The following is a 13,042-nucleotide window of genomic DNA, read 5'->3' as shown; positions in this document are numbered from 1 at the left end:
GGATATTCCATATAAAGTGCATCAGGTATTAGCACAGGTGATATAATTATACTCAGTGCATCAGGTATTAGCACAGGTGTCCTGAGTATAATTATATCACCTGTGAAATACTAAGGAAATCCTCAAACATGAGCTGTTGGTGAGGCCTGAGGACTGGGATTGAGAAGCACTGGTGTAGATGATACTAAACTGGGTCATCAGCACAGAGGAGGAGCGGGTGCAGAGGAGGCGAGCAGGGTAATAAGGGAAGGGGGGGGGGGTTACAGGACAGGGTATCACACTTGGGGTTGTGTAGAGAGGAGACGTCTTAGGGGCGATCTGATCCCAATGTACAAATCTATGACTGGACAGTACAGAGATCTCCTTACACCGAGGCCTGTAACCATGACAAGGGGGTAGGGCTGGGCAATTATTCAAATTAATTGGATTAATTCACCTAGAATATCAGAATCGATAAGAATTTCTTTGAAAATCGTAAATTTGATTTTCAAAGAAAAAAAAAAGCTCTCTAACCTGCAAGGAAGCAGTGGCGTGCAGTTACCAGCGGCTTCCCCTGCAGGTCAGAGCGCCACCTGCTGAGCCGTCCGCCCGCACCAAGGAGATCACCGCCGGGCCGCAATCTTCAAACAGCGGCACAGGGGACACATTGGCCAGCCTCCCGGGAGTCTGGGGGACATCTCTGCAGGCCCCAGCGCTGTCCGCTTCACCCACCGCTACCTTCATACGTGTGTGTGTGTGTGTGTGTATATAATTATAATATATATATAATATAATTTTATTTTATGCGCACAGTTGAAGGTGTAATGTGTCGGTAACCCCTTCCTCCTCCTGCAGGATAGATCTGGAGGAGTGGGAGCACGTCACCTGCATGAAGACGGTGAATCTGAAGAGCGAGGAGACTGTGTCCGGACTGAAGGGTTACATCGCTGTGGGAACCTGCCTCATGCAGGGCGAGGAGGTGACCTGCCGAGGTCGGGTGAGTGATAGATTGTATAGGATGTGGCCAGCGTGTCGGCCACACTAGACCAGTCATGTGATCAGTCATCTACAGCCAGATACAGTATCCTTGGCCTTCTTGCAGAGCAGTCTGGGTAACCAAACTGGCGAGATCAGCATTTAGCATCGAAGCTCTGACGATCTTCTTGCTTATTACCAGATCCTGATCATGGACATCATCGAGGTTGTACCGGAGCCCGGGCAGCCACTCACCAAGAATAAGTTTAAGGTCTTATATGAGAAGGAGCAGAAGGGTCCGGTGACTGCACTGTGTCACTGTAACGGATACCTGGTGACGGCCATTGGTCAGAAGGTAAGACTCGCATCAGTCCACAGTCCACTATTTGTGATAAACTGGTGGGTCAGGGTGTGGCTGGACTTGGTAGCCCACCACGCCCATCTACACCCCGACCTACCAGGGCTCCACACTACAACCTGCTGCTAGAACATAGCCACCAAGTCCATCTACACCCAGACCTATGTTCTATCAGCAAGTTGTAGTGCAGAGTCCTTGTAGGTCAGGGTGTGGCTGGACTTGCGGGGTTGTAGTGTGGGGCCCTGATAGGTTGGAGGTCTTCACACTTTGGTCTCCTTTAGATCTTTCTGTGGAGCCTGAAGGACAATGACCTGACGGGAATGGCGTTTATAGACACACAGCTGTACATCCACCAAATGATCAGCGTCAAGAACTTTATCCTGGCGGCTGACCTAATGAAGAGCATCTCTCTGCTGCGCTACCAGGAGGAGAGCAAGACGCTGTCCCTGGTCAGCAGGGTGAGTAGCAGCCCCTGAATATATAGACCCCATGTTGAGGCTTGTCCTGTGGTCACGTTCTCATGTTTCCTCCCGCACACAGGACGTGAAGCCCCTGGAGGTTTACAGTGTGGAGTTCCTGGTGGATAATTCTCAGCTTGGCTTTCTGGGTAGGTAATTGGTGAATATACGGAGGAGGAGGATGGAAATGATTCTTCTAGCCTCTGACTTGTCTCTTGTATTCCAGTGTCCGATCGAGACCGAAACCTGATCCTGTACATGTACCTGCCGGCAGGTGAGAGCATGTTGGTTGTCTTCATACCCACTGATCATCCCTGACTGTCGGTGGGCCATAGTCCTTCTCTGGTAGAACATAGCGGTCACTGATGCCACACTTCTTTTTTGCTTTTACTTTATTTTTCGTAAGAAACCGCTCTGCCTCTTCTGAAGGTGATTGGTCTCATCTCCTGGCGGCAATTGTTCTTCTTACCCTTCCTCCTCTTCTTGCGATTATCCTTTTGCCCCTTCCTCCTCTTCTTCTTGCGGTGATTCTTCTCTTCTCCCTTCCTTTATTCTAAAATCTCTTATATTCTGTCTCTTATCAGCTAAAGAAAGTTTTGGTGGTCTCCGCCTGCTGCGGCGTGCAGACTTCCATGCAGGGTCCAATGTAAATGCTTTTTGGAGGACACCATGTCGAGGCACCAGTGAAGGCTCAAGCCGTAAAACAGCCCTGTGGGACAATAAGCACATCACATGGTTTGCAACGTTGGACGGTGGAATAGGCATGCTGCTTCCGATGCAGGAGAAGACGTACCGGAGGCTGCTGATGTTACAGAACGCTCTCATCACCCAGATACCGCACCATGCTGGACTCAACCCCAGGGCCTTCAGGTAGAGGCAGGAGATGATGGGTTAATATAAGCATGGGCAGGCGAGTCTGTACACTCCTGCTACACATGTCCTTAGAGGACTGTGGAGGGGACTGTGTGCCGTAGCAGCATGGATACTGAGCACAGTATGTAAGCGACCTTACTGCCCCACAGCGTGTGGCCAAAGTTGCAATCGGTGTTTTCTTTCATCTTTGCCTCAGAATGCTGCACTCCGGACGCCGGACTCTTCAGAACGCTGTGCGGAATGTGCTGGATGGAGAACTCCTCAACCGATATCTCTATCTGAGCACCAATGAGCGAAGTGAGGTGGCCAAGAAGATCGGGATAGCCTCCACGGACATTGTAAGTGTGGAAGGTCTCTCTGTGGGGTCTGAACCTGCAGTGTGTGCTTAGTGCTTTAAGTGGTGTAGGGCAGATGAGGTGAATGGATCTCCTCCATGTATTACTGGGGGGGGCGCTTTTTAGAACGGTTGATCCATTCTTCGCTGGGGGGGTGGTTGTCACTTATCGCCCTGTATTTTTACATTCCAAATTTTTTTCCCCCCAGATTCTGGACGATTTGCTGGAAATTGAAAGGGTGACGTCACATTTTTGAGGTCACTTTATTTCTCACGTTTTGTGTGGATTTTTTTTTTTTATGGCTTTGGACCATCTGGACAATATTTGTTCATCTTTGTATTGTCAGAAGACCTCGGACCCTCCACGGTCTGACCGGCGGTGACTTGTGGCACTTTCTGCCAGGTGTTTTAAATGTTGTTTTTGTAAATACAGCCAGTCCTTTCATATGACGGCCGCTTCGTCCTCTACTTTGTTGTGTGACTGAATGTTTGTTTTGTTTTTTTCTCCTGTGGGGTGGAGGAGACGTCCTCCCTAGTCCAGAGACATAACTGTATGACTGATGTGCAGGTGACATTCCCTCTTCCTAAATACAAAGTTGATCACTCCAAATCTGAATTATAATCTGGTTTTCTTTGATATACAATTTTTCCTTTAAATTCTGTCCTCTTTTAGGCTACTCCTAGCCAGGTGAGTCTCTTGTTCCTAGGGTAGGTGTGAGCGTTTTCACTCGTCACAGGACTGTAGATTACTCCTGGACAGGAACAGGTCACTTACTAACGCCCCTTGTCACCAGGTTGCCTGTAACTTCCCAGAACCCATCAGATTCTGTGCACGGCCATGAGGGATAACGCCTTCCATCTCCACCATCTAGAGGAGACCATGGCCTGGCCTCGTTAGACCCAACAAGTTTTGTCACTTCATGGTGGCAGTCGTCCGCCTCCATCATCACTGGGTGGTCACAACACAATGATTACTAGCTCCACCATACAGAAGTCTCTTCTATAGACAGCAGCAGTCTGGGCCTGGCCGACTGGATGGTTCCTCAATCCTACATATTTCCCTCTTCTTGACATTGGCTTTGTGTATGTTGTAGGGAGTTGTACCTGCCATAGGTGGCGCTGCAGTGCTCCTGCACCCAGAAAATTTGGTGTCATACTATGACATTTGGGATTACATGGTGCTGACAATGAGGAAGACTCAGCCCTGCTATTCAGTAGTAGCCATGCTCTGCCTCTTAAAGGGATTATCTAGCATTTAAATTTCTATATATTGCTGCACTCTTAACCCTTTAAGAATGGAGCCTAAAATGGCCTGAAGGACCCGCGCCAATTTACAATTTAGCATATTTGTTTTTTCCTCCTCTCCTTCTAAGAGCCACAACTCTGTTATTTCCCACTACACGGCCGGGGGAGGGATTGTTGTATTCAGCAACAGGCGGACTTTGTAATGGTGTCTTTCAATCTACCAAAATTAATAACAAAACCCCCAAAATATTATTTATTGGGTGAAATTGGAATAAAAAAAAAAAAAACAATTCTGCATATTTTAGAGAGTTCTGTGTTTACATAATGGAATTATGGTGAAACCGACATGTTATTCTATAGGTCAGTGTGTATACAGGGATATATGCATGTTACAGCTCTTCTAATATTTGACTTTATTAACAATATAAATTTTTATTAACAATAACTTTTTATTTTGCAAATATTTAAAATGGCCACATTGTGACCTATAGCGCTTTTATTTTTTCACCTACAGGGCGGTATAGTGCCATTGTTTGTGCCATGATCTCTAGTTGTTGTGGTTTTTTTTTTTAATTAGGATCATGTTTGTGTAAAATGTTATAAAATCAGCACTTTTTACCAATTTATTGTCACCGTGCAGGAATAATATTTTAAAAGCTCGGACAATTACGCTGCTACCGTATATAATGATTGTTTTATTATTTTTGTGTTTTTAGTTAAATAAAAAGGGGACTGATTTATTATTGGGGGAGGGGCTATGATTTTTTTTTTTACACGTTTTAGTCTCCATAGGGGATTATTACACACATTAGATGTCTCACACTGATTGCTACTATGCCATAACATGGATCAGTGTTTTCTGTGATCATTACATAGAACTTGCCTGTGGCCATAGCGCTGATCAGTGTAATCTGCAATCTTTTGATATAGCCTGTGGCAGACTTATAGAAGATTGTCGGCAGAAAAGACCACTGGGTCCATCTAGTCTACCCTTTTAGTATTTCCATTCTTACTAGATAGAAACCTGAAAACCAAGCTCTGTGGCAGCTGGCCATTATGGATAATAATTTATCTACCCCCCTAAGATGTGCACTGCCATGGAAATAGACGGCCCAGGCTCCACACGACAATGAAAACAAATATAAAAGAAATGTTTTATTGGCTCCTGTAGCCTCCTCCTTGGTTCAGGAATAGTCCTCCGGCTCACCGTGACAGCATCTATGACTGCAGGAGCTGTCGAATCTGCTCGTTCTCAGCCAGAAAGTCAAAGCGAATCAGGAGACTGATGACATAAAAGGTGACACGCTGCATGAGACTGTCCCATCTGTATAAGAGAGAACGGCCAGGTTACACGCTGCGGGGAACCTCGATCACAAATATAAATCCATCACTCCCCCCCCCCCCCCCCCCCCTGAACATCTAGAACACAAAGGATCCCGTGAGGTTCTAGTACCTGACCTGTGGCAGCAGCTGGCCAGCTGCTAACACTCACCTTAAAGCCACCTCAAACTTCAGGTGTTCCCACAGCACTGAGACCCATCGCATTATCCCATAGGAATTCTGCTTGGCTAAACGCCTCCAGGCCCGAACCGCACTGGGGGCAGAATACAAGGAGTCAACAGTCTCAGAGCGGATCTATTCCTACCTCACTGTCTATACAGGCGCCTTGTACAATGACTCCCACCATGCCACAATGTACTGTGCAGTGACTGGCAGGCCGGTATATATCATGGCTACAGCACTCACCTGCGGGCCATGAGAAGATAGCGGTCAGCCGGAGCCCCAAACCCAATATTCAAAGCGCGGACAGTGTTCAGGTTTCTGAAGACAAGAAGCATGGGCCGCGGTAACGCACGAAGAACACGCATGATATCGTCAAAGTGCTCCTTGGCCATTTCCTGCATGTAATGCGTCTCCTCCAGAGTCAGTGCATTGCCCAGTGTTCCCGTGAGAGACAGGGGGCGCTGCAGGAGGATTTCACAGAACAGGAAGTAATCTTCAGGGGAAACAAAAAAACATGTTTACCATGTGCGAAAAAGACAGATTGTTCTAGATACAGAGAGACTAACATGAGAGCGTTACTGCCCTGTGTGTCACTGCAGAACATTCACCACCACGTGGTCCGATACAGAGCGTTACTGCTATATGATGTGTCACTGCAGAACGTTCACCACAACGTGGGCCGATACAGAGCGTTACTGCCATATGTGTCTAGCTAGAGCATTCAATCCCTCCATATATGATACAGAGGCTACACGTTACAGATCCCTATACAGAGGCTACACGTTACAGATCCCTATACAGAGGCTACACGTTACAGATCCCTATACAGAGGCTACACGTTACAGATACAGGAGGCACACAATCTCAGTAGCCATCAGCTTCTGTCCATGAGGTTGTTTGTTAGCGGTGATCTTGTCTATATTCACACTAACAACAGCCGGCACATTACACTCATTCCTCTGGTCACCGACACCTACCTTTGACACCGAGCTGAGCAGAATATTCCTCCATGTGCTGCCGATCCCGCAATACAATAGATCTCCACAGCTTACAGAGCGCAGTGCGGTCCCTGCCGGAGACAACACAAGCGGACACAATGGGGGAGAGTTATCAGACATGGTGTAAAGTGACACTGGCTCAGTAGCCCCCGGCAACCAATCAGATTCCAATTGTCAGTCCTCACAGAGTTTTTGGAAAATGAAAGGTGGAATCTGATTGGTTTCTAGGGGCGACTGAGGCAGTCTCACTTTACACCATGTTTGATAAATATCCCCCTATGTGTGTACAACAAGAAAGAGAAGACACAGGGTGACAATACGTGTACAAGAGACTGCACACACACAAACACACAATACATGTACAAGAGACCACACACACACAAACACACAATACATGTACAAGAGACCACACACACACACACACACACACACACACACACACACACACACACACACACACACACAAAATAGATGTACAAGAGAACACACACACACACACACACACACAATAGATGTACAAGAGAACACACACACACTGTGTGTACAAGAAGCAGGAGAAGATAACACACACAAATACATGTACAGGAAGTAGGAGACCACCCCCCCCCCCCACACACACACACACACGTGTACAAGAAGCAGGAAACCACACACACACACAATAGATGTACAAGAGAACACACACCCTGTGTGTACAAGAAGCAGGAGAAGATAACACACACACAAATACATGTACAGGAAGTAGGAGACCACCCCACATACACACACACACAATACGTGTACAAGAAGCAGGAAACCACACACACACACACACACTACGTGTACAAGAGGAAACTCTCCCCCCCCCCCCCCCCCCCCAACACACACACACACAATACGTGTACAAGAAGTAGGAGGAAACTTCCCGCCGCCGCCACAACACACACACAATACGTGTACAAGAAGCAGGAAGGGGATACCACAAACACCCACACACAATACGTTCACAAGAAGCAGGAGACCACACACACACCAAGCAGAAAACAGCAGAAGGCAATATTTTACCTTTCACTCAGATATTCGTAGAGTCCGTGATCGAGCAGGACCAACCGAGCTTTTCCATCTGGACCCACATTCACCAGAACTGTGGCCGGGAGGGCACATGGTCAGGAACGTTGCAGACATAAGGGCACAATTAACCCACCACCACCCCCCCCAGAGAAGCATCTAGAAGGATGTTCATTACCATTCCCGGGGTGCGGATCAGCGTGGATGAATCCCGTAAAGAAGATCTGCTCGGCAAAAACCTTGATCACCTTCTCAGCCACCTGGAGAGAATGTCAAGAGATAACAACCGACCCCGCCAAGAGGGCAGGGCGAGCCGTCAGAGAGAGGGAGAGAAGGCGGGGCGAGCCGTCAAAGAGAGGGAGAGAGGGCAGGGCCAGCCGTCAAAGAGAGAGAGAAGGCGGGGCGAGCCGTCAAAGAGAGCGGGCCCCGCCCTCAGAGAGAGAGAGAGCGGGCCCCGCCCTCAGAGAGAGAGAGAGAGAGAACGGGGCGAGCCCTCAGAGAGAGAGAGAGAGAGCGGGGCGCGCCCTCAGAGAGAGAGAGAGAGAACGGGGCGAGCCCTCAGAGAGAGAGAGAACGGGGCGAGCCCTCAGAGAGAGAGAGAACGGGGCGAGCCCTCAGAGAGAGAACGGGGCGAGCCCTCAGAGAGAGAGAGAGAACGGGGCGAGCCCTCAGAGAGAGAGAGAGAGAGCGGGGCGCGCCCTCAGAGAGAGAGAGAGCGGGGCGCGCCCTCAGAGAGAGAGAGCGGGGCGAGCCCTCAGAGAGAGAGAGCGGGGCGAGCCCTCAGAGAGAGAGAGAGAGAGCGGGGCGCGCCCTCAGAGAGAGAGAGAGAGCGGGGCGAGCCCTCAGAGAGAGAGAGAGAACGGGGCGAGCCCTCAGAGAGAGAGAGAAAGCGGGGCGCGCCCTCAGAGAGAGAGAGAGAGAACGGGGCGCGCCCTCAGAGAGAGAGAGAGAGAACGGGGCGCGCCCTCAGAGAGAGAGAGAACGGGGCGAGCCCTCAGAGAGAGAGAGAACGGGGCGAGCCCTCAGAGAGAGAGAGAGAGCGGGGCGCGCCCTCAGAGAGAGAGAGAGAGCGGGGCGAGCCCTCAGAGAGAGAGAGAGAACGGGGCGAGCCCTCAGAGAGAGAGAGAGAGCGGGGCGCGCCCTCAGAGAGAGAGAGAGAGAACGGGGCGCGCCCTCAGAGAGAGAGAGAGAGAACGGGGCGAGCCCTCAGAGAGAGAGAGAGAGAACGGGGCGAGCCCTCAGAGAGAGAGAGAACGGGGCGAGCCCTCAGAGAGAGAGAGAACGGGGCGAGCCCTCAGAGAGAGAACGGGGCGAGCCCTCAGAGAGAGAACGGGGCGAGCCCTCAGAGAGAGAGAGAGAACGGGGCGAGCCCTCAGAGAGAGAGAGAGAGAACGGGGCGAGCCCTCAGAGAGAGAGAGAGAGAGAGAGAACGGGGCGAGCCCTCAGAGAGAGAGAGAGAGAACGGGGCGAGCCCTCAGAGAGAGAGAGAGAACGGGGCGAGCCCTCAGAGAGAGAGAGAGAGAACGGGGCGAGCCCTCAGAGAGAGAGAGAGAGAGAACGGGGCGAGCCCTCAGAGAGAGAGAGAGAGAACGGGGCGAGCCCTCAGAGAGAGAGAACGGGGCGAGCCCTCAGAGAGAGAGAGAACGGGGCGAGCCCTCAGAGAGAGAGAGAGAGAGAGAGAGAGAGAGAGAGAGAGAGAGCGGGGCACGCCCTCAGAGAGAGAGAGAGAGAGAGAGCGGGGCGCGCCCTCAGAGAGAGAGAGAGAGGGGCGCGCCCTCAGAGAGAGAGAGAGCGGGGCGCGCCCTCAGAGAGAGAGAGAGAGAGAGCGGGGCGCGCCCTCAGAGAGAGAGAGAGAGAGAGCGGGGACGCGCCCTCAGAGAGAGAGAGAGAGAGCGGGGCGCGCCCTCAGAGAGAGAGAGAGAACGGGGCGAGCCCTCAGAGAGAGAGAGAGAACGGGGCGAGCCCTCAGAGAGAGAGAGAGAACGGGGCGAGCCCTCAGAGAGAGAGAGAGAGAACGGGGCGAGCCCTCAGAGAGAGAGAGAGAGAACGGGGCGAGCCCTCAGAGAGAGAGAGAGAGAGCGGGGCGCGCCCTCAGAGAGAGAGAGAGAGAGAGCGGGGCGCGCCCTCAGAGAGAGAGAGAGAGAGAGAACGGGGCGCGCCCTCAGAGAGAGAGAGAGAGAGAGAACGGGGCGCGCCCTCAGAGAGAGAGAGAGAGAGAGAACGGGGCGCGCCCTCAGAGAGAGAGAGAGAGAGAACGGGGCGCGCCCTCAGAGAGAGAGAGAGAGAGAGAGAGCGGGGCGCGCCCTCAGAGAGAGAGAGAGAGCGGGGCGCGCCCTCAGAGAGAGAGAGAGAGAGAGAGCGGGGCGCGCCCTCAGAGAGAGAGAGAGAGCGGGGCGCGCCCTCAGAGAGAGAGAGCGGGGCGCACCCTCAGAGAGAGAGAGAGAGAGCGGGGCGCGCCCTCAGAGAGAGAGAGAGCGGGGCGCGCCCTCAGAGAGAGAGAGCGGGGTGCACCCTCAGAGAGAGAGAGAGAGAGAGAGAGAGCGGGGCGCGCCCTCAGAGAGAGAGAGAGAGAGAGAGAGCGGGGACGCGCCCTCAGAGAGAGAGAGAGAGAGAGAGCGGGGCGCGCCCTCAGAGAGAGAGAGAGAGAACGGGGCGAGCCCTCAGAGAGAGAGAGAGAGAGAGAGAGAGAACGGGGCGAGCCCTCAGAGAGAGAGAGAGAACGGGGCGAGCCCTCAGAGAGAGAGAGAGAGAGGGGCGCGCGCCCTCAGAGAGAGAGAGAGAGAGCGGGGCGCGCCCTCAGAGAGAGAGAGAGAGAGAACGGGGCGCGCCCTCAGAGAGAGAGAGAGAGAACGGGGCGCGCCCTCAGAGAGAGAGAGAGAGAGAGAGAACGGGGCGAGCCCTCAGAAAGAGAGAGAACGGGGCGAGCCCTCAGAGAGAGAGAGAACGGGGCGAGCCCTCAGAGAGAGAGAGAGAGAACGGGGCGAGCCCTCAGAAAGAGAGAGAACGGGGTGAGCCCTCAGAGAGAGAGAGAACGGGGCGAGCCCTCAGAGAGAGAGAGAACGGGGCGAGCCCTCAGAGAGAGAGAGAGAGAACGGGGCGAGCCCTCAGAGAGAGAGAGAACGGGGCGAGCCCTCAGAGAGAGAGAGAACGGGGCGAGCCCTCAGAGAGAGAGAGAGCGGGGCGCGCCCTCAGAGAGAGAGAGAGAGCGGGGCGAGCCCTCAGAGAGAGAGAGAGAACGGGGCGAGCCCTCAGAGAGAGAGAGAACGGGGCGAGCCCTAAGAGAGAGAGAGAACGGGGCGAGCCCTCAGAGAGAGAGAACGGGGCGAGCCCTCAGAGAGAGAGAGAGCGGGGCGCGCCCTCAGAGAGAGAGAGCGGGGCGCACCCTCAGAGAGAGAGAGAGAGAGCGGGGCGCGCCCTCAGAGAGAGAGAGAGCGGGGCGCGCCCTCAGAGAGAGAGAGCGGGGCGCACCCTCAGAGAGAGAGAGAGAGAGAGAGAGAGAGAGAGCGGGACGCGCCCTCAGAGAGAGAGAGAGAGAGAGAGAGCGGGGACGCGCCCTCAGAGAGAGAGAGAGAGAGAGCGGGGCGCGCCCTCAGAGAGAGAGAGAGAGAGAACGGGGCGAGCCCTCAGAGAGAGAGAGAGAGAGAGAGAACGGGGCGAGCCCTCAGAGAGAGAGAGAGAACGGGGCGAGCCCTCAGAGAGAGAGAGAGAGAGAGCGGGGCGCGCCCTCAGAGAGAGAGAGAGAGAGAACGGGGCGCGCCCTCAGAGAGAGAGAGAGAGAGAACGGGGCGCGCCCTCAGAGAGAGAGAGAGAGAGAGAGAGAGAACGGGGCGCGCCCTCAGAGAGAGAGAGAGAGAGAGAGAAACGGGGCGAGCCCTCAGAAAGAGAGAGAACGGGGCGAGCCCTCAGAGAGAGAGAGAACGGGGCGAGCCCTCAGAGAGAGAGAGAGAGAACGGGGCGAGCCCTCAGAAAGAGAGAGAACGGGGTGAGCCCTCAGAGAGAGAGAGAACGGGGCGAGCCCTCAGAGAGAGAGAGAGAGAACGGGGCGAGCCCTCAGAGAGAGAGAACGGGGCGAGCCCTCAGAGAGAGAGAGAACGGGGCGAGCCCTCAGAGAGAGAGAGAGCGGGGCGCGCCCTCAGAGAGAGAGAGAGAGCGGGGCGAGCCCTCAGAGAGAGAGAACGGGGCGAGCCCTCAGAGAGAGAGAGAACGGGGCGAGCCCTCAGAGAGAGAGAACGGGGCGAGCCCTCAGAGAGAGAGAACGGGGCGAGCCCTCAGAGAGAGAGAGAGAACGGGGCGAGCCCTCAGAGAGAGAGAGAGAACGGGGCGAGCCCTCAGAGAGAGAGAGAGAACGGGGCGAGCCCTCAGAGAGAGAGAGAGAACGGGGCGAGCCCTCAGAGAGAGAGAGAGAACGGGGCGAGCCCTCAGAGAGAGAGAGAGAACGGGGCGAGCCCTCAGAGAGAGAGAGAGAACGGGGCGAGCCCTCAGAGAGAGAGAGAGAACGGGGCGAGCCCTCAGAGAGAGAGAGAGAACGGGGCGAGCCCTCAGAGAGAGAGAGAGAACGGGGCGAGCCCTCAGAGAGAGAGAGAGAACGGGGCGAGCCCTCAGAGAGAGAGAGAGAACGGGGCGAGCCCTCAGAGCGAGAGAGAGAGAACGGGGCGAGCCCTCAGAGCGAGAGAGAGAGAACGGGGCGAGCCCTCAGAGCGAGAGAGAGAGAACGGGGCGAGCCCTCAGAGCGAGAGAGAGAGAACGGGGCGAGCCCTCAGAGCGAGAGAGAGAGAACGGGGCGAGCCCTCAGAGCGAGAGAGAGAGAACGGGGCGAGCCCTCAGAGCGAGAGAGAGAGAACGGGGCGAGCCCTCAGAGCGAGAGAGAGAGAACGGGGCGAGCCCTCAGAGCGAGAGAGAGAGAACGGGGCGAGCCCTCAGAGCGAGAGAGAACGGGGCGAGCCCTCAGAGCGAGAGAGGGCGGGGCGTCAGAGCGAGAGAGGGCGGGGCGTCAGAGCGAGAGAGGGCGGGGCGTCAGAGCGAGAGAGGGCGGGGCGTCAGAGCGAGAGAGGGCGGGGGCGTCAGAGCGAGAGAGGGCGGGGCGTCAGAGCGAGAGAGGGCGGGGCGTCAGAGCGAGAGAGGGCGGGGCGTCAGAGCGAGAGAGGGCGGGGGCGTCAGAGCGAGAGAGGGCGGGGCGTCAGAGCGAGAGAGGGCGGGGCGTCAGAGCGAGAGAGGGCGGGGCGTCAGAGCGAGAGAGGGCGGGGCGTCAGAGCGAGAGAGGGCGGGGCGTCAG

General features: G+C 54.3%; 2 protein-coding genes across 6 annotated transcripts in view; one reads left to right on the top strand and one right to left on the bottom strand.

Annotated features, from left to right (window-relative positions):
- The window catches only part of CPSF1 (cleavage and polyadenylation specific factor 1), a 43,607-nt gene extending 40,180 nt beyond the window's left edge, over positions 1–3,427 (top strand). For all 3 annotated transcript variants that reach the window (XM_069956862.1, XM_069956863.1, XM_069956864.1), the window contains 8 exons: positions 835–976; positions 1,157–1,309; positions 1,594–1,770; positions 1,853–1,919; positions 1,997–2,044; positions 2,355–2,640; positions 2,840–2,981; positions 3,187–3,427. In XM_069956862.1, coding sequence (XP_069812963.1) covers positions 835–976; positions 1,157–1,309; positions 1,594–1,770; positions 1,853–1,919; positions 1,997–2,044; positions 2,355–2,640; positions 2,840–2,981; positions 3,187–3,234 — 1,063 coding nt within the window. In that variant the 3' untranslated portion in view covers positions 3,235–3,427. The remainder of the gene's footprint in view (positions 1–834; positions 977–1,156; positions 1,310–1,593; positions 1,771–1,852; positions 1,920–1,996; positions 2,045–2,354; positions 2,641–2,839; positions 2,982–3,186) is intronic.
- A 1,935-nt stretch (positions 3,428–5,362) lies between these two features.
- ADCK5 (aarF domain containing kinase 5) overlaps positions 5,363–13,042 on the bottom strand; it is a 29,848-nt gene continuing 22,168 nt past the window's right edge. For all 3 annotated transcript variants that reach the window (XM_069956866.1, XM_069956867.1, XM_069956865.1), the window contains 6 exons: positions 7,949–8,030; positions 7,768–7,846; positions 6,703–6,794; positions 5,969–6,218; positions 5,715–5,816; positions 5,363–5,546 (listed from right to left, as the gene is read on the bottom strand). In XM_069956866.1, the coding sequence (XP_069812967.1) occupies positions 5,441–5,546; positions 5,715–5,816; positions 5,969–6,218; positions 6,703–6,794; positions 7,768–7,846; positions 7,949–8,030 (711 nt within the window). In that variant the 3' untranslated portion in view covers positions 5,363–5,440. The remainder of the gene's footprint in view (positions 5,547–5,714; positions 5,817–5,968; positions 6,219–6,702; positions 6,795–7,767; positions 7,847–7,948; positions 8,031–13,042) is intronic.

This window comes from Dendropsophus ebraccatus, chromosome 2 (genome assembly GCF_027789765.1).
Source record: "Dendropsophus ebraccatus isolate aDenEbr1 chromosome 2, aDenEbr1.pat, whole genome shotgun sequence".
NCBI classification, from domain to species: domain Eukaryota; kingdom Metazoa; phylum Chordata; class Amphibia; order Anura; family Hylidae; genus Dendropsophus; species Dendropsophus ebraccatus.
Note: the sequence above shows the minus strand (reverse complement) of the source record. Positions and strands in the feature narration are given on the sequence as shown.